The 19990-nt window shown below is 36.8% G+C and overlaps 1 protein-coding gene across 2 annotated transcripts; it reads right to left on the bottom strand.

The window, feature by feature from the left end:
- Positions 1–237: 237 nt before the first annotated feature.
- tsen54 (TSEN54 tRNA splicing endonuclease subunit) lies at positions 238–19839 on the bottom strand. 2 transcript variants are annotated; one of them, XM_082185916.1, is made up of 12 exons: positions 19819–19839; positions 13580–13671; positions 11338–11496; positions 11192–11255; positions 8923–9006; positions 8624–8722; positions 8364–8416; positions 8143–8247; positions 5925–6466; positions 4236–4296; positions 3945–4058; positions 238–1519 (listed from the first exon to the last, which is right to left on the bottom strand). In XM_082185916.1, exons 1-12 carry the CDS (start codon positions 19822–19824, stop codon positions 1372–1374), a joined length of 1527 nt encoding a protein of 508 aa, XP_082042042.1. In that variant the 5' UTR covers positions 19825–19839; the 3' UTR covers positions 238–1371. The 2 variants fall into 2 exon arrangements, with proteins under 2 accessions (XP_082042042.1, XP_082042043.1); XM_082185917.1 differs by lacking the exon at positions 19819–19839 and having other exon boundaries at positions 11338–11510; positions 13581–13668.
- Positions 19840–19990: the final 151 nt, after the last annotated feature.

The raw sequence follows: 19990 nt of genomic DNA, 5'->3' as shown, positions 1-19990 counted from the left end.
AAAGTATTATGAGTGTAATCTAATGCCTGATTCCTCTGAAACAGCTGTTCATTACACTGACAGATGAATGTGAAATGAGAAGTCTGCTTACTGACAGCTTAATCAGCCATTAATATACAATCGTGATGTAGTATCTACCATGATTCATAGTCATCTGTATGACTCTGTCCATGCAGTGACACCAAGTTGAATGTACACAACTGTAATTGAATCTTATATCACCACTTCAGCTGTTGATGTAGTGGGTAATGCTTTATTGACTCAGTATAGCTTTCCAAAGGCATACAGACGGAGCGAATAACTAGCGTAGAAGTGTCAGATAAGGTGGTGTGCAGTTTCACTGGGGCTTCAACGATATTCTCATTAACGCTTAGCACATAGTACGTAGTTTAAGACACTTTATATAAAGTGGGTCCCAATTTATTGTTTGATGGCTCTATCTAAATAAACAGATCAAACTCAAAATGCAATTTTAACTTGGAAGCTCATCCAAGAATGTAGATGCAGAGATGTGGGCGTGTGGATTCACAAACATGGCAGCACCCAGATATACGCTGTTATTGATAACAACATCAGATAACACAGATTGTTCTATTGAGTTATTCATTTAATTCCAATGCCAAACTTTGACCATTTGAAATGCTCATCTTTCCCATTCTTAACAGAATATGTGTATTGTGGCGACCTTTTCCACTGAAGCACAGTAATGAATAAGCAGAGAATGATGAACAACCACCATCACCAATATATGTGAACCAAGATATCTATATATTATTTCCAATATGGAGTACACAAACAAAGCCAAAAACAAAACTTAAAAATGATACCCTGAAAGCTTTTTCAATTAAATGTTTCTTCAATAAAAACAATATTGAAATAATGAAATCCAACCAGTAGAGATGGTCCTGAAGACAATACATAATTAACCTACCAAAGTAGGCTTTAATGTTTTCATTTTTGATGACATAAATGCTGGTGTAGTTTCTGGCATAACTTGCACATGACAAATTCTTAACAGTTTTTTATTAAAATGTAATTAAATGGTTAGTGCACCCAAAAATGTAAATTCTGCCACCATTTATTCACCCTCATGTCGTTCAAACCTGTATGACTTTCTTTCTTCTGTGAAACACAAAAGAAGATATTTTGAAGAATGTTTTTAATCAAACAGTTTTTTGTTCCCATGGATTATTTCCAGTGGAAATAAAAAAATAAAAAATGAAAGTCAATGGGAACCGTTTGATTACCAACATTCTTGGAGTGACATGAGGGTGAGCAAAAGATGACAGAATTTTCATTTTTGGGTGAACTAACTTTTAATACCCTGAGATAAATACCCATTTTTTTCAGTACAGTTTTAGAAAAGCTCCTTTAATACACATCGGTTGGAAGTTTGAAATCCTTGAAGCAGTAAAAAGAGATGTCACCATGATCCACCACTGCAAACGTTACTGGGACATCATTACTTTGGAAGGACAGCAGCTTCATGGCATGCAGATCTGGCACGGGACCGTCAAAACTGTCAATGAACGAAGACATAAATCAGTTGGCATGCTCAGATCAGGACCTTTTCAGACTGGACAAATTCCTTGTCACATGTTAATAATAATAAATATAGCTGAAAGCAGCAATTACAGGGCCAAGCACTTAATAAGGCCATTATTGACATTGATGGACATAGACTTTATTTAAGGAGATTTATGAACCTTGCAAAATTCACAAGGCTTAACACTTGCCATAGACTGGATTTGATCAAACAGTCTTTAAACCGCTAACCTGTTGCTTTACACAGCATGCCACTCATACACCGTGGTTTGCTTAATTTAAAAGTAGTGCATTTTTTACATGAAAAAGTCATATTTTACTTGGTGCTTGTCGCTTATCATTGGGCGACACAAGGAAGACATGCTTTCAACCAGCTGTCAAGGTTCAGAAAACAAAAGTTGGACAATGTTTTCAAAAGTTACGCGTTTTTTGCAAAAATTCTCATATCTCTGGAACACTAGGTGGCGCTGTGATCAAACTCCTCAGGTACTTTAAGGACATGCTGTCAATGATCCCTACCTAATTTGTTTGCCGATAATGTCAAATCGTTTAAAAGATATTGCAAATGGTGGACAGTAGGGGTGTAACGATACACGTATTCGTATTGAACCGGTTCGTTGGACCATTTTTCCTGCCGACCAAAATTTCGTTATTTCAAATGTAGGCGCGTTGCGCGTGGCAAGCGCGCTCATAATGTAAGAGACGCCGGCGCGACCACAACATTGCCCAACATCAAATGGAAAACGTAATGCAAGCGGAACAAAACTGCTCGTTATTGTGTGGTTGAAGGACCGTTTATCAGTTTGGACCAGTGCAGCGCGAGCCGATCGTGATCATGCGACACTGTTACTACACAGCGCTAATAAGAGATCCAGTAAAGAAAGCATTTGAATTTGCCACAGAAGTAATAACATCGCTGCGAGATCTAGTGAGAAACATTCACATTTCTCCGTTATTAACTGATCAAACTAAGAAACATTGTGCCATGAATGAACTATCCAGTGTCCACAGATCAGCAACATTCACCATGGATTTACTGTAGTAACACTAACTGCAACCATGGAAGTTTGTTAGGAATAGTAGGCCATAATGCCTTCAAGTAACATTACGTCAGTTTTATTTTGACATTATGAATACAATTGCTGCCCTCAAATGTTAATCTGAACTAAAATAAACCTTTGTTTATAACTACTACAATATTACATTTCATTTTTTCCAAGGAGCTGTTTTGTTTTATATGCTCCTATGAAGAGTCAATTATAGCTCTAGAATTGATCAAAGTAAAAAAAAAAATCATACTTTATGATGTTAGTCATAAAGATGTTAATAAAAAAGAGATGTTAATAAAAAAAAAAGAATAAAAAAAATTTAATCAAGGAAATTTCTCTGGCATTTCTTTATTTTTGCTGTATCAAAAACATACCGATCCGTACCGAACCGTGGCACAAGTGTATCGTATTGAACCGAACCGTGAATTTTGTGAACCGTTACACCCCTATTGGACAGGCAATTTGTCTGATCTTGGCAAAATTGGTATCTCGAGGGATTTGAATCTGCAGACACCAAGATCTTGACTTTCTGATAAAGATTTCAAAAGTTATGAGCAAAAAAATCCATTTCCGTAATGTGCTAGTTTTTCCCAACTTACGCATATACCCTCAGATCTGGGTGCTGACAAAGTGCACCAAGTTTCGTTTCGATTGATCAAAGTTTGGCCAGGATATAACATCTAACTGGATTTTGGGTCAACATCGGTAACTATTTTTTTTTTTTGTGAAGAGAAAGGTACATCAAAATTCTGTCATTTTGGTAAGAATTGGACCAAATTTAAAGGTGGAGTAGTGGAAAAACTGCATACAGTACATTTCAAAATGGCCACTGCTGTGTAGTGTACTAAAATTAATCTTTGATCACCAAAATTACATTTAAACATAGACATATAAACAACATTAAAAGCTTGAATTTTGCCACAGGGGAATTTTAAAACTTTTGTATTTATTTGAGCTGTAAAAAAAATAAATCAGTATCTGGTCAAAACTTAAATTCATGAACTTCCAATTGAAAGTAATTTGTTTAAATTACTACATTTGTTATGTCTAATCCTAAAAAAAATATATTATATATTGTAAAGGGTAAAAACATCACAGACGGGTCATATTATGAGGCCAAATAGCATATTTCAAACATTTTTATGACTTTATACTTATTCCATGTCATTGCTAAGTACTGCAAAATCATAAAACCAGTTTTCCAGCATGAATCAGCAAGTCTGTGTGATCCAGACACTGTATAACTAAGGCAAAATAACAAAACCAACACAGCAGGAAAAAGACGACCATTAAAGCACGTAATGAATGACTGGACTAATTTCAGTGTATTGTGTATCAGTGTATGTTTACCTGCAGACACACATGCGGCTGTACGGCTTTCCAGGATGGCTCTTTTTAAACTCCGCCACCGTGTCCGGCTGGTAAACATCAAAACTAATCTGCCACTGGTCTGACGGGGACAATCTGACAAAAAATATAGTTTGTTTAAAACAGCAGTTCAATCATCTCAAAGGCTTATTTGACTTCTCTGTCAATTTCGGGAGAAAGCTACCAGGTTTACTCTGACAGCGTTTAATTTCATCCCTCTGAATATGATATGTCTACAGGAAAGAAGAGTACAGTAAAGGTGGGCTTATTCACCTGGAAACTCCCTCAGACCAGCTCGAAGACTTGACAATGCTGATCTGGTCCAGCAGTTCACCTGCACCATAATAATACAAAAAAGATGAATGTCACATGAGAGTGAGGCAATGACATGCATCTTTCACAAACATTACATTTTCTAAGCACAAAAACCAAGATCATATATCAGACAAACCTAATCATCTAGTTTGTATCTGTTTGACACTGAAACCTCACTTTAGAATAATTATAATCATCATTACAAACCTATTTTAACTACTAAAAATGTATTTCACACATATCAAATTTTTTACATATAATCAATTTATAATTTGTACATAGTATAAATAAATTACATTGAAAATAACCCTTTAAATAACATTAACAGTAAAATTGCTTAAAGCATCAGGTATCATGAACTTGATAATATCAATCTTGGTTAATTTATAAACAAATACATTTTTAACATTTACTATTACTAAATTACTATTACTCAATGTATTATGAACTAACATTATATTATCACTGTTATTATATTATATTATATTATATTATATTATATTTCTTCATTTAACAATTTTTTACTTGTTTGGTTGTTGTTGTTATTGTTGTTGTTGTTGTTGTTGTTGTTATCAAAAACTACAGCTATTAAAACAAATTTTTTTTTTTTTTTTTTTTTTTACCGTAACTGATAATGTAACCTTTGCAGTTAACTGAAATAAAGACATACAAAAATTACTAAAACTGAAACAGAAATAAAAATAAATTAAGGATATATAGAAATGGCTAAAAAATGTAAGATTTTTTAAAAACAAAGCATGTAATTAAAATACTGAAATTAAACAAATTAAATTAAAATGAAATAAAAGCTAATTCAAAGTATTATGATAGTGTATAAACAATACTAAAATAACTTTTAATACCAATTTATTTAATTAATTTATTGCTAAATGTATTTACATTTCTTTCTTTTTTCCATTAAGAAAAGTAATATATTTATTATTAAACTAGATTAATAAATACTATAAACAATTATTGTTTATTGTGAAATCATGATATTCACTAACTAATATTAATTATAAATTATTATTATTATTATTTTGATACAGTCATGTAATAAAACCTTATTAGAAAGAATAACCAAATGCTTCTTTATTCTTATGTTAGCTTCACCAGATATTATGCACAGACCGCTGATGCATTTAGTCACGGAGAACAAAAAAACGAACACATTAAAGTGACGGGTATTTTCTAAACCAAGTAGGGCTGTGAAACAATTCATCGCGATTAAATCGCATCCAAAATAAAAGTTTGTGTTTACATAATATATGTGTGTGCGCTGTGTATAATTATTTTGTATATATATAAATACACACACATGCATGTATATATTTAAGAAATATTTGCATGTATACTTTAAATACTTTTAATATTTAAATATTTTACATATAAATAAAAAAAATTTCTTAAATATATACATGCATGTGTGTGTATTTATATATACAAAATTATACACAGCACACACACATATATTATGTAAACACAAACTTTTATTTGATGCAATTAATCGTTTCAAAGCCCCACCAAACAGAACGGCGTCTGTTAGTTTGAGTGGCCCCATCAGATCTTGTGAGTTTGAGACAGGGTATCTGTTTGACCAAACAATGGAGGACAAGGTTCGTTCTGACTGAATGAGTGTTTTCTTACGGTGTGAGGCGCACTGGCCGGGCTGAGTGAGCGGCGTCACCTCCCTCTCCCACAGATGTGCGGGTCTGTCCTTCTGTCCCCGTCTCCTCCTGTCCTCCAGCAGCTGGAAATACTCCACCCAGTTCCTGCAGCGCCGCACCTCCCGGTCGCTGTTAACATCCCTGTGGTAGCGATCGCGCTCTCTCTGCCGCTCCCTGTCCCGGTGCGACAGCTTCTCCTGCTTCATGTTGAGTCTGCTGAGCCATGGAGCCACGTCACAGTCGCCCACCTCCAGAGCGCCGGGTAATAGGCTACGGTCTGGGGACTCCAGGCACACGGAGCGGCTCCTACGAGAGCCCAGGTCTGGGAAAGAGATGCTGCTGAAGTCCCAGCGAGGAGCCGCGCTCTGGGCTTGAGGAGGTGGAGGCTGGACATCCCTCTCCATCCACCACGTCCTGTCAGAGGCATCGGCGGACTCCACGGGCGATTCGCTGCTCTTAACTAGCTCGTCACTTTGGTCTTCGGGTGTCGTCTTCTCCACTGGTGACGTGCTCTGTTTGTCACTGAGGCCGATCAAGACAGAGATGAGAATAGTGAGTAAGAAGCGGCAACTTTCCAGTCTCTCTCTTGAAACCAACACGGAAGTGACTTAAACTGCAATTCATCGACTGGCCGCTAGAGGCAGGCTCCAAAAGAGAGTCAATCCCATATATCCTCCATGTTAAAATGCCCAACTTTACAGCAGAAAAAAAAATGTTTACAGGCTGGTACAAAATGTGGTTTTGGTCTATACAGCTAATTTTGCACTTCATGACAACTGCGAGGGCGGTGAATTATTTTATAACTCATCCGTTTAAATTATATTAAGCCTTAAATTTCTGCATAATTAAAGGCGTGGCCACTTGAGTGACAAGTGGATTGCCGCTGCTGTCATTGGCCGTTTGTCTGCTGTCTGTTAGCCATCACGTCACCTCGGATAATCCGCCTCTTTGCCCATTTTCGTTTATCCGGGAGTGACGTAAGGTGACACGCTGCCAAGATGGCGATGGCCGGCTCCGCTCACTTTGGGCTTCAAAAATGCTCTTCAGAAACCTACGGGAGACGTCAAGGACACTACGTACATATTGTTTTACAGTTAGAACTTAATGCTCTTTGGTCATTTTTGACTGAAAAAATGTACGTATTGTTTTACCTATTTATTTTTTACTTTATCGGAAAGGTACGAAACTTGGTAAAGGTTTTGGCACTTGCTGTGTGAACAAAAAAAATCATGGACATGATTCAAAGAAGTTAAATGGTCCTGAAAAAATAGTCACACTTGTGGTCCTTGTGATCAAAATTACGGCATTGGCAATTAATGGGAGACAAATTTCATCTAGTGGAAACGTTTAGTACTGCGGCCAAATAAAATCTGACTGAAAGCTCTTTTTTTTTTTTTTGATATCAAGCTCAAATTTGAAACAAATTATTTCGATTTATAGCTTTGATTTTCTTAAATGAATTATAAATACATCGTAAATATAATTTAGTACTATAAAATCCCCTAAAAATACTAAATATTAAATAAAAAACAGTATCGCACTAAAATATAGTACATAAATGTCATTGAAATAAAAACAAATTCTGTAATTTTTGACCGACATGCGAAGAGCACCAGAAGGTTAAGTAGAGTAGTTGGAAAATTAACAGGGGCTTGGGCATCCTGCACAATTAAACAGAATCTATAACAACCGTCACGATTAGCAAAACGTGAACATGAATGAAAAGTGTTGATTGCGGCCAGCGTTGCCAAGTCGGGCTGCTTTTAAATTGTTGCCGCGGTTTGATTGTTTTCCCCGTTGGTTAAACTCGTTCGTATTTTTTATAACCAATAAACTTATAATTGAAGTTTCAGAGCCACACCCACCTATTACATCATCGCCACGGACCATCGGTAGTTCGAAGATGTTGGCAAGCTGTTTCAAACTCCCGAAATGAACACTAAACGAACTTTGTTTTGGCCTGATTTTGTTCTAAATGACGTCACACCAATTCATTCGATTTCGCTTTAAAGGGCACATAAAAGTTTCTGCCAATCTCATGTTAATCTTGAGTACCTATAGAGTATGTAAATTGTATGTATGTATTACCACTCCTACTATACACACCTAAAAATAAAAATCATAATCCAAAATTGTAACTATGTAATGGTTAACGTGCAACATGAGCATCCAGGAGCTGAAGAAGACATGAGGTGTACCTGGATACAGGACTTTGAGAGCGTTTCCTCTTCAGCTGTTTTCTCTGCTTGTCCCATGATGACGCCGGCAGATTCAGCTGTCTCTCATATGTGGATGGGACTGAACTGTGTGAAAGACGACTTTTATTGGACACTGTAGTGAAATATCTCATATCTGATGATATCATTTTGGTACACGCCAACGAAATTGATTGTGCTGAGGATAAGTACATGATTTTTACCTGGGGTCAAATCTGTTCACAACATACCCAAGCCTTTTCAAATGTCCAAAAACCTAAATGAAGGAAGACAAATTACACTTATGACTCAGTATATGTTCACTGTACGTTTTGCTCTTCTTTGTTCCAGTGGTTTGGAATTTTCTTCTGATGGTGACTATGTATATTCATTTTAAACATTTGTCAAAAGTGCAAAATATTTTTAACAGCAAACAATACTGAGTGCACCTTTAAGAAGAGTGTTTTCTCATCAGGAGACAAACCTGATACTGATGAAGAGTCACAGTCTCACTAGAGAGAAAGCGCTCATATCCCTCCTGAATGGACAACGGAAGGTCCCGGTAAAACACCTGCACATTGCCCTGGATTAGGAAGAAAACATTGCAAAGATACAGTTTACACAAAAATACTAAGCCGGTTTCAACACTGATGATAATCAGAAATGTTTCTTGAGCAGCAAATTAGCATATTAGAATGATTTCTGAAGGATCATGTGACACTGAAGACTGCATAAATATACAGTTCCCATTATAAAAGATAATAGCGTGATATGTCCACTCACACATTCCATGAGGTAGAGAGCCTCTTCGGGACGCAGGTACTGCTTCCCTCTCTCTGAAAAACCCATCGTCTGCCAAAATTTCCCCTGCAAACACACATGATCATTTCTAATGCCCTGTTTACAGCTGGTATTAAGATGCGTTTCAGTCTATCAGATCACAAGTAGACGAGGGAGACACATTCACGTTTACACCTGGTGTTTTAATCCGTCTCGTTTGTCCACTTTCAATCACTTCTGTCCTGATTTCTTCGAGGAGAGGGTCTATGAGCGGGTAAATGTATGGATTTTTTTTCAGATCTCTTATCAAATGGACAAAATAATAAGCTCACGCAATTTACAAACTCCCATTGCAAATCAGGTTTATTGGCAAAATGTCCAGACTTTCATCTGTTTGCAATGAACAAATCAAGCAAAGGTAATTGAAGCAGCTCAACACAACAAATGTTTCAAAGTGATTTGACCGAATTCAACTGAAAATGCAACTTTTTAATGACTTCTGCAATCTGACTTCTGAAATTATTCCACCCCCTGAACAGAATCCCTCACAAAAGCACAAATCAAAACAGGTGTAGTCTCAAGCACACCTGATGCAACTAATCAAGGGCTTCATTAGTTGCACCAGGGGCCTGTACCATGAAGGTAGCTGAACAAACTCGAGGTTACAGGATTAGTTTTGAGTTGACAAAACCAAACCGATGCAATCAGGCTTTATTGGTACCATGATGCAGCTCATCAACTTTCTCTGTCAACTCAGGCTTTGATCCTTAAGCTATGATTACTCCACGCGCGCGTGCACATAAAAGAGTGACGTCGACACTGAACAACCAATCGCGGGTAGAGCGAGAGCGATATATTTTTCCGCGGAGGAGCAAGAGATAATCATTCATAATTACGATGAATTTAAATATGTATTTCAAGCTCGAAACAATACGGTCTCTGCTGCCAAAGCAAGAGAAGACTGTTGGAGAAAGATTGCTGATTGTTAATGTGTAAGTTAAACAAATACGTTCTATATTTATGTAAAATTATGTATGTATGTGTAGCCTATATGTGTAATATAGCCTATAGCCTATTTTTATAATATATAAAAAATGATACATGCACATTTTTTATATATTATAAAAATAGGCTATAGGCTATATTACACATAGGCTACATATATACATATATACATAATTTTACATAAATATAGAACGTATTTGTACTACTAAGAAAGCTAGGGAATCCTATCATAAGATTAACAGAATAATAATAAATATTAAAAATAATTCTTAACATGTATTATATTGTATAGTAGCCTACATTTGTGCAATTTGCTTTAAAAAAAAAAAAAAAAAAAAAAAAATGTGTACATGTGATGTCACCCTATCAATATATCTTACCGGCAGTTTTATAAAAGCCCTCTTTTATGGACATGGTCGATAACTGTCCGGGGAACACTATTAATGAAACTATTCATGTACTCCTGCAGAACGAGGACCACCTTGCGAATGGTTCGACAAACCGTGTTTTCCCCTATAGCTTCTGTGCGTCACCCACCGTGCAAGAATGTACCACTTGCAAAAAAACGCAACGCAATGCCATTTGCGTTACAGTAAGTGCATGAATTCGACGTGTTAAATTCTTTATGTGCGGCTCAAGAAGTTCGCAAAGATAAGACATTCCTTCCGCGGAAAATCTGTATCTTTCATACAAGTAACTATCAGGAAAGGCAAGGGGATTTTGTCTGGCTAAAAACTCTTTCTCCACGAAGTGCTCGTCAAACAATTTGCGCTGAGATGTCACAGGATTTGGAAGAAAAGGTGAAGTCATTGTAACAGACACTGGGAATAAGTTACGTCACCTATATGTTTCTTTGCTCTCAGCTGATTGGTCAAACTTCAGTCTGAGATCTTGAATCCAGAACATAAACTGCCCCGGAGCAGGTTAGCCGTGCAGCGTAAGATACCATGGCAACGAACACCGATTAAAGCCAAGCTACTTTCATAGTACCTAAAACCCAGGGTTGGCGGAAACTAAACTGAAACATAGCTGGCTAGCCACCTAAACCGGCTTCATGGTACAGGCCCCTGGTGTGCTTGAGCTAGAACACATGAAATAACATCCCATAACGTTTACGCTTTAGGTCAGTAGGCGGAGAGTAGACGGTCCTTTGTGGCTGTTTGAACGCATCCAAAAACGTATCTTAACGGCAGGTGTAAACAGGGCCTGACAGTTGCCAATGAACAGATGGAGATGATGTTTCATTTGATGTTTGACATGGACTCACTGCTGGTGACTGCAGTTCCACTAGTCTTTCCTCAGGGGTCCAGACAGCTTTCACTAGATTCCCTCTGTGCGGAAACACAAACGCATCAGCTTTAGCCTAGCTCTTCTGTGCAGTGAGTGAGCGTGTGTTTATAAGACATCACTCACAGTCTCTCCACCCTCTCCTCGGCCAGGAGCGTCCAGTGCTCGTCCAGACTCTGCTGCAGACGGGCCGTCTGCTTCTCGGACCCATCGGGCAGGAAGTCTTTCTGACCCCTCACTGGTATCTTATGGCTACGGGATCTCGCCTCAAACAGCTCTGATGGACTGCATTCAAAGCCAACACAAATATAAAGAAATGCAGAAAATGTAAATATGCAAATATAACTAAAGCACGTCTAAGAGAACATAAACCCAGACTTAACAATCGGAACCCTGTAAACCTGACTTATGACATAATAGTCTGGAAGAATATTATTTGAAATGGAACGATTTATGTGAACCTTTAGACAAAATATAAAATAAATTAATGCTAAATAAAAAAGTGTTTTATGTTTTATGTCATATATATGACACATCAGGCTTTTATGGCTCATATAGTATGATATAGGGAGAATTTGAAGCTCACACTAGAGGAAGAACAAAACACCTCACTTTTATTCAGAGGCCCAAACTGAGCAAAAATATGCAGTTTGGTGCAGTTGCTGATATTTATAGGGTCAAAAAGTCAGATGAAATTCTGATAGCTTATAAATGTAAATCAATGAGATTTTTTTCAGTATAGTGACTACTTACATAAAATGGATATAAATATCAGTTGTCACTCAATATCTCTCAATCTTAGTAAGATGATATTTAATGTTTAGTTTGTCCAAAGGCAAAGCTCTGTGGTTTTAGAACATTGAGATTGAGAGATGAACAGATAAACGTTCCTCAAAAGCCTGAGAGATTTGATACTCATATCTGAACATGATTTTTTCACCAAATGTTTTAGGGATAGTCAAGTAAATCTAAGTTTTTTCAGGTACAATAAGGGTTCATCTTTGAATATCACTAACAATATAAATGTTAATCTTTTGTTTACTTTATAATAAAAAAATATGCTGATGGCATAAAAGTTATGACTGTCCATGTCTGTCATTTCCACCACAACATGCTTAAAAATGAAATATGAGACAAATAAGGTTAATATTTCAGATCAGAATATTTTTTTATTGTGCATCATTTTCAATCAAGCAGTAATTAAAGGTGAAAATATTATTTGTGTACATTTAAGATTATGCACCTATTATAGCAATGAAATTAGCCTTAACAAGACTACAGAGTGACAACTTGTTCTGCCTTCATTTCTAAATGTTAGCAATGTCATTTCCACCACAATTGTTACATGTCATGCATTATCTGAGGCGTTGGGGAAATGACATTCGTTCATCGTGGTTCAGAAGAAATACATAATTCTAGTGTAATGCATATATCCACTATTGGAAATTATTTAAATAAATAGTGTATAATGTGTAATGTGTGTTTTAAGGGATTGTAATGTTCATAGCTGAAACACCCTTGAATAATGGGCGATATAACATTCAGTGATCGGACGAAAACAAATGTGAGTTCCTCACATATTCAGAGTCATAATAAAATTCTGCAAACAAAGACATTTCTCTAAACTGAGAACATCTTCTGTCATATCCAGGTGTCACATGATCTAACTTTTGCTAGTTTTGGGTTCTGTTTTGGGAGAAACGAAACTGTTCGAAACTTTGAATCAACTGAATCAATAGATGATTCATAATGATTCGCTGTTTCGAAGCGCTCGAAACGCCACACGCTGGTCTCAAAGTTTCGAACAGTTTCGTTTCTCCCAAAACTAACAAACAAACATTTCTTTAAAAAACAAACAAACAAAAAAACAGTGTAAATGCAAGGAAACCTTTCACTAAAACTCAAACTAATTGAATATGTTTTATGGAAGGTGTTCTATTGCATACAATGAATGATCAATTCAAACAATTAATTATAAAGGCATTATAATAGGCCTATGTGTCATTTTATTAAATTGTAGGGCTTGTTTTGTTTGTTTTATGGAGAGCCAACTGAAACTTTGAAATATTTCGAAACATTTATGATAAAAGGAAGCCTCGTTTACTGAAATCACGTGACTAAAGTATTACGAATCACTGATTCGAAATAAATGATTCGCTTTTCAAAGCTTCACGAAGTGTGTGTTTTGAAAGCGCCCTTCTTCACTGGTGTTTGCTGCTGTCTAGCGCATGTTCTGTGCTTCGGTTTCAGCACATTGACGCGAGGGTAATATTCACTTGTGTTACTGCAGATCACGAACAAATAAATGAACTATATCGGCACAAACAATAAACAACTGTTTTTACAAAGAATAAACGATGACAGTTACCTGAGCAGCTCCTGGTAAACATTGGGTTTGTGAGCATCTGTGGATGTGTCTCTGTCTGCCATGTTTACTGCTGCCTGTGTGGGTTCGGGGTCCTAGTGCGCAAAGTATACAATCAATGTAGATTATACATGCGATTGTGCGCCTTTACCAATAGATGGCAGCACAGCACATATCTACTATATAGACTACTACATATTTGTTCGTGGGGTTTTGTTTCGTTTAGTTAAAGAATCAGATGAAAGTTACAAACAGAAACAGACTGTTAAAGTACAGTATTAACATATTAAATGACATATGAGAGTGCTGCAGGGATGCTGCTGTGTTATTATTTAGTCCAAAACCTGGAAACGAGCTGCATTTGAGCACTTCCGGTTCCTCGTGTTTGTTTTTTTTTTTTGTTAAATGCCTGAATTAAGGTTTGTGGTGAACACAAAGCCCAAGATATGTTCATGTTTTATTTTACTAGATAACATACATCAGAAATGCCCTCTTGTGATTTTTTTAAGCCTTTACTTGTCTTGCAAATGGCGGTTGATAACAAGTGTCTAAATGGGATTAGCCTACGGGTTGTCAGAGACATTAAATGTCATCAGGTTGAACAGGTAAACTCATCTACTCACTATTCACTTTCACAGCCTCGTTGTGATTATAGTCAAACTATTCTAATTCAACTCTGGGGATAAAAAAAAAAAATTATATAGACTAAAAAGTGAAATAGTTGTTTGACATTGAAGTCATGTGACCATGTAGTTTTATTCATAGCCTACCTTTAGGCTTCAAAATTCATAAGTTGTGTTCATTTGTGAAGATTACCATGATGGACAAAACTTGTCAGAATCAGAAAAGTTTTGCAAAGCCGATGGAAAAAATCAGTTTTGGGTTTTAGTTTATCATTATGACTGTCAATACATTCGCCAATACACGTTCACCATATTTCCACAGACAATAGAAGTAATTATGAAATTACATATAAAGAAGTAGGCTACTGAAGTCCTACAGTTCAAAAACCCAGCTAACAAAAGAAATTATAAGTAAGTTTTGCTAACGTTCCCATTAAGGTTATAAAAATGTTGTTTCTGAATGTTCTCTGAACATTTTATAAAAAATTAAAATAAACATTTATATACTTTTTTTTTTTGAAAATGACCGATCGTTTCACTAAGACCCATATTTCTCGACTGGGATCGTGTCGAGCCTTTGAAGCTGCACTGAAACTGTGATTTGGACCTTCAACCCGTTGGACCCCATTGAAGTCACTATATAGTGAAAAATCTAGTTTCTTTTCGACTGAAGAAAGAAAGACATGAACATCTTGGATGACGTGGGGGTGAGTAAATTATCAGGAAATTTAAATTCTGAAGTAAACTAATCCTTTAACAGATAAACTTTTGTGGAAAAGAGCTGTAAAAGTTATATTTCTATGGCCCACAACAATGATGCAACATGAGGGTTAACAATTTTTTAGACAAACTATTTATTTCAACACTTGATTTCTGCTGGCCTGTTCATAGTGACTCTTAGATGAAGCGCCCTGGCTGTGGCTGGTCTCTGAAGTGCTGTCAGGGGTATCAGGTGAAAGGTGTGAAGGGTGATGTGTGTTTGTCCGTATCACACATCCAGCTGTCTTTTGTTTGACCTGAATGGCACACACAGCTCAGGCACCTGAGACAGACACCTCACAAACCAAAACACTGCCGCCACCACCACCACCACCACAGCTCCTCCACCCCCTTCCTGAAAGTCAACAATAAACCACGCTTCCAGTAAGCCAGATAGCTTCCCAAGTCCTACCCTTCGCCATGGAAACAAACGCCTTGAGCTGACAGTGGTGTCTCTCTTGACCAAACGAGGCCACCCATGCAGAGAAATGCATGGCTCAGCATGACACTTTCTGTACGTATATATATGTGAAATGTGACCCTGGACCACAAAACCAGTCACATGCCTCAATTCTTTGAAATTCAGATCTATACATCATCTGAAAGCTGAATAAATAAGTTATTCAAACAAATAAATTGTTAGGATAGGACAATATTTGCCCGAGATTCATTTTAAAATCTGGAATCTGAGGGTGCAAAAGAATCGAAACATTGAGAAAATCTCCTTTAAAGTTGTCCATTTATGTTGGCGATTGTGCTGCATTCACTCACACAAATACATGTTTTATATATTTACGGTAGGAAATGTACAAAATATCTTCATGGAACATGATCTTTACTTAAGTTTTTTGGCATGAAAGAAAAATCGATAATTTTGACCCATACAATCTATTGTTGGCTATTGCCACAAATATACCCGTGCGACTTGTGACTGGTTTTGTGATCCAGGGTCACATATATATATATATATATACACACACACCCAGGCCAAAACGTGCCTGGGTGCTTTGAACATGAAAACCTGCTTTAGATAAAGAATATTTATCAATTCATTTATTCAAGTTGCTTCTTCATTTTTCCTGGTCTCCTCTTGTGAAAAAGAAGCATTTAATGTGCACTCGTCGTGTACTTCAACTCTTAAAAGTATATTTTTAAACAACTTGCGGTTTATATAATAGGCTGTTAATGAAATAAAAGGAGTGCACTTAAAGAGAGAGACACTTTCATGACTTAGTGTGTTTCTTAACACACTTTTAAATCATGTCAAATTAAACGTTTCACATTACAGTACATTTTAATAATCTTTTGCTGTGTTTTAGTAAAGAAGTGCACTTATTTTGATGTCTTGGCAAACATACTAAAGCACATTTATAATTTTAATGGTAGTGTATTATTTGATATTGCATTTAAAGTTAATATATTTTAAATGTACAAAATTGTCATACAGTTACATGACTTCCTAGTTTCAACAGAAATTGCATTAAAGTATATTTTAGTTTACCATAAATGCTTGTCATTCAGCAGTAACTTCACCATATTTCAAAGACAAGTACGTAATTATGAAAACACATGTAATGATGTACTTAAGTGGGTCAAATAAGCACTCTTAGGTTCAACTAATTGACTTATAAAAATGCACTATAACCCATTTTCATTTAATGGCAATTAACATGCAGTTATTTGTGTCTGAAACATTACATTCAGTTCGCACTTAAAGCTGCAGTCCGTAGCTTTTTTGGGTTAAAAATGAACCAAAATATTTTTTTGAGCAAGTACATCACCAGCCAGTGTTCAGATCGATTCAAAACGGTAAGCTTGTAATAATGTTTTTAACTCCAGTGGTACTGGTGAATTTCCGCGGGAAATTCAAGCATGTTTGCGTCATTACGTCACATGTGTACACATAAAGAAGAGTCTCGGCTAGTAGGCTATGAGTGTGAGGATGTTGGAGGTGGAGATTTATAGCCTTTCTCACAGCACTTGTTATAATTAAAATTAAATTAAATAAAAAAAAGAGACAGCAACCGGCCCATGCGAAAACAAGGACAAATATCGGAAGGGCATTAAATGTAGTCACGCAATGCTGATGTTGTTAACATTAACAATTTGAGAACAAAGTATAATTTGCACGGTTTGACGTGATAGGATAAGCGATCGTTAGATTTAATCAGTGCGATTTACTGCGATGCTTTTTTCCCCTTAGTTGGTCAGAACAAAAGTGGATGTTACTAACTCGTTCAGATGAAATTTTCAGATGAAAACTCTTATGTTGGTCATACTTCCAAAAAGTAGGATCTGTGATTGCGAATGACAGCACGCCGGCGCGGCGACTGACGGCCACATTCTCCTCAAAACATTGGATTCATCCGCGCTGTGCCGTGCCGAGGCACAACCCACGTAAAGCTGATAATTCTGCGAATAACTGCAATTGCAGATTTCGAACAGAGATGGCGACAAAGAGGAAAAACTACGGAGTGCAGCTTTAAGTATATTATTTTAAAGTATAATATTTCGGTAATAAAGTATGCTAAAGTGCGCTTAAGGGTCTGTTTGAAATGTTTATCTCGGTTTTGTTTTAAATAATCCGTTTTTCACTTTAGTGTTTTGTAATGTCCCCTTCCCTAATGACATCATCTTCCAGAAAGTGACATCACATTTACGGTTGGAAAACATCAGTACGCATTAACAATGCATTTGATGAATTATGTTTGTGTCACTTTAAAACAGTGTCACTGCGCAAGAATAGTTTTAACCCTCTGGTGCTCATCACGTGTCCTAAAAAAAAAATATATATATATATATATATTCGTCTCCCATTCATTTCCAATGCAGTCATTTTTTATTTTTTATTTTTTTTCAGGACCATTTAACTTTTTTTCTATCATGTCCATGATTTTGTGTGTGTGTGTATGTGTGTGTGTGTGTGTGTGTGTGTATGTGTGTGTGTGTGTGCGCGCAAAGCAAGTGCCAAAATCTTTTCCAAGTTTCATACCATTCCGATGAAGTAAATAATTTGAAAAAAGAGCCCCAGAGTTAATGTTGTGTCAAAGCAAAACCTATGATATCTAATCATTTACAGCTACATGAAATACTTGAATGAGCAGTGTAAAGATTTTATATGGTTCTTTATACAGTTCTTTACAGATTTGTGGTCAGTTACGTCAAACAACGCCTGCGCCGATCCAAAAGTGACGCTGAAGCTTTGTGTGTGATTCTCTTCAGCCCATTCAGGAACGCTTAACTGCCGGGTCCTGGGATGTGTGAAGGTCTTTCATAGTATGTGACTCTCTAATCCGCTGGTTAATGCACTGAATTGGGTCTGTCTCATCTAAAATCAGCAGAGCTGTTGGTTTTTTTCCCGCTTTTTGTGTAGACCGTTGATGTGCAAAACACTGTGGTGAAACAGACTGCCAGAGAGGTCATATTAAAAGGTCAACTTGATTATCAACTCTAGTCTTATTAAGAAAAGAGTTTGGGTAAATATGTGTTTCTCAGACTTACTTTGTTATTTTAAATCCTTTCCAATTCAAGCACATCTTGTGTCATTTTTCTTCACTCTAAACAAATCTTGGGTTATTTTTTCTACCCAAATCATGGGTTGAAACCCCCATTTTGGGGGTTATTTTTCAGTATTTTGGTAGTTGTTGTGTTGCCCAGCAGCTCCTGGGTCAGATGTAACAACCCAGTGTTTGGGTAGTTTCCTTGTGTTACCCAGATCCTGGGTCAGACATAACAACCCAGGGATTGAGTTATTTATCGCTGGCTTTTTGCCAACTCTTCAGGAGAGAGCAGAGCAGCTCCGTCAAATTGCTTTCGGTAAAATACAGGTTTGTGTACATTTTATTTCATATAAATTTGTTGTTGTGCTGTATATTGTTTAATTTTTTACAAAGCAACATACAGGGCAGGTGTGATGTGAGTCATCTATAAACGAGTGTCGCATCGATCTTTTCGCGTGATGGAAACGCCTGATGTCTTGCATAAAATGTTATGATTTTATTCAAAAAGATACAGAATATAAATACGTATGATGTTAAAATATGTTCTCAGAACTGTACACTGATTGTTTATGGACAGATTATGGAGCCAGTCGTCGCATATTTCGGCTATGAGTGAAACGCAGGGCGGCGGTCTGAAGTTAGAAGTTCTCCCGCTGAACACGAGAAGCTCCGGTACGAGATCCAGCGTCCGTTACGGTGGAAACGGGACAACAGAGACCGGTCAATTACACTTGAATTACTTATAAATGTTTCATTTTTTACTTCTAAATTTTGATAACCGAGCTTAAATGTTGGCAGTATGTATTAAAAATGATATAAAATATACTGTAAAATATGATTGAAAATAAAGGAATGATCATGCAAGCCAGTGGTTGTATCAAGTATTTCAAAAAGTTTAGAGGATTTAGAGGATAAACAACCCAAATTGCTCGGTAAAATTAACCCAACATTTTTTCTGTCCTATATTTACCCAGCCCTTGGGTTGAAAACAACCCAAATTGGGTTGTTTTTAACCCAGTGTTTTTTAGTGTTGCATGATCTCAGTAAAAATTATAGATCAAATTGGCAAATTTTTAGAGGGGCTCAAACACCCACTTCATTATGGATTTACCCTTTTCTTGCAAGCTCTCTGGGTACAAAAACAAACAGTTGGTGGTTCAAGTACTGCTGCCATCTGATAGGATCAATTTCAGTTTATTTCAGTGAGTTTCAACGCAAAGGAAACCTCTTAGTATTCTGAAAATCAAAGGGCTCTCAGTCCCTTTAAAGGGTTGATCCTGTGCAAACAGGTCTGCGGTGCAGAAGCTGACACCGTTGAAACTATTAGCAAACAAAGCCACGCTAAGGACAAATCATTTACCTTCATAGCATCACAGACTCATCCGGGAGTTTTGCTTCCTTCAGCACTAATCTGTTAATCGGCCCGCTTTGTTTACACTCCTGCACGTTCAGTCAGTGATGCCACTCGACGCAACACTGCCACATGTAGCCTGTAGTCCTAAACATTTCCAGAGCCTCTAGTCTGCTACTGT

This window comes from Leuciscus leuciscus (assembly GCF_965113295.1).
Source record: "Leuciscus leuciscus genome assembly, chromosome: 1".
Lineage (NCBI taxonomy): Eukaryota > Metazoa > Chordata > Actinopteri > Cypriniformes > Leuciscidae > Leuciscus > Leuciscus leuciscus.
The sequence above is the reverse complement of the archived record's forward strand: the minus strand, read 5'-3'. Positions and strand labels throughout refer to the sequence as shown.

Coding starts and splice junctions, on each gene's coding strand:
- tsen54 (XM_082185916.1), bottom strand. Junction 8,417..8,623: donor TGACTCTTCATCAGTATCAG/GTTTGTCTCCTG, acceptor TCCTTCATTTAG/GTTTTTGGACATTTGAAAAG. Junction 1,520..3,944: donor AGCCGCATGTGTGTCTGCAG/GTAAACATACAC, acceptor GTTCATTGACAG/TTTTGACGGTCCCGTGCCAG.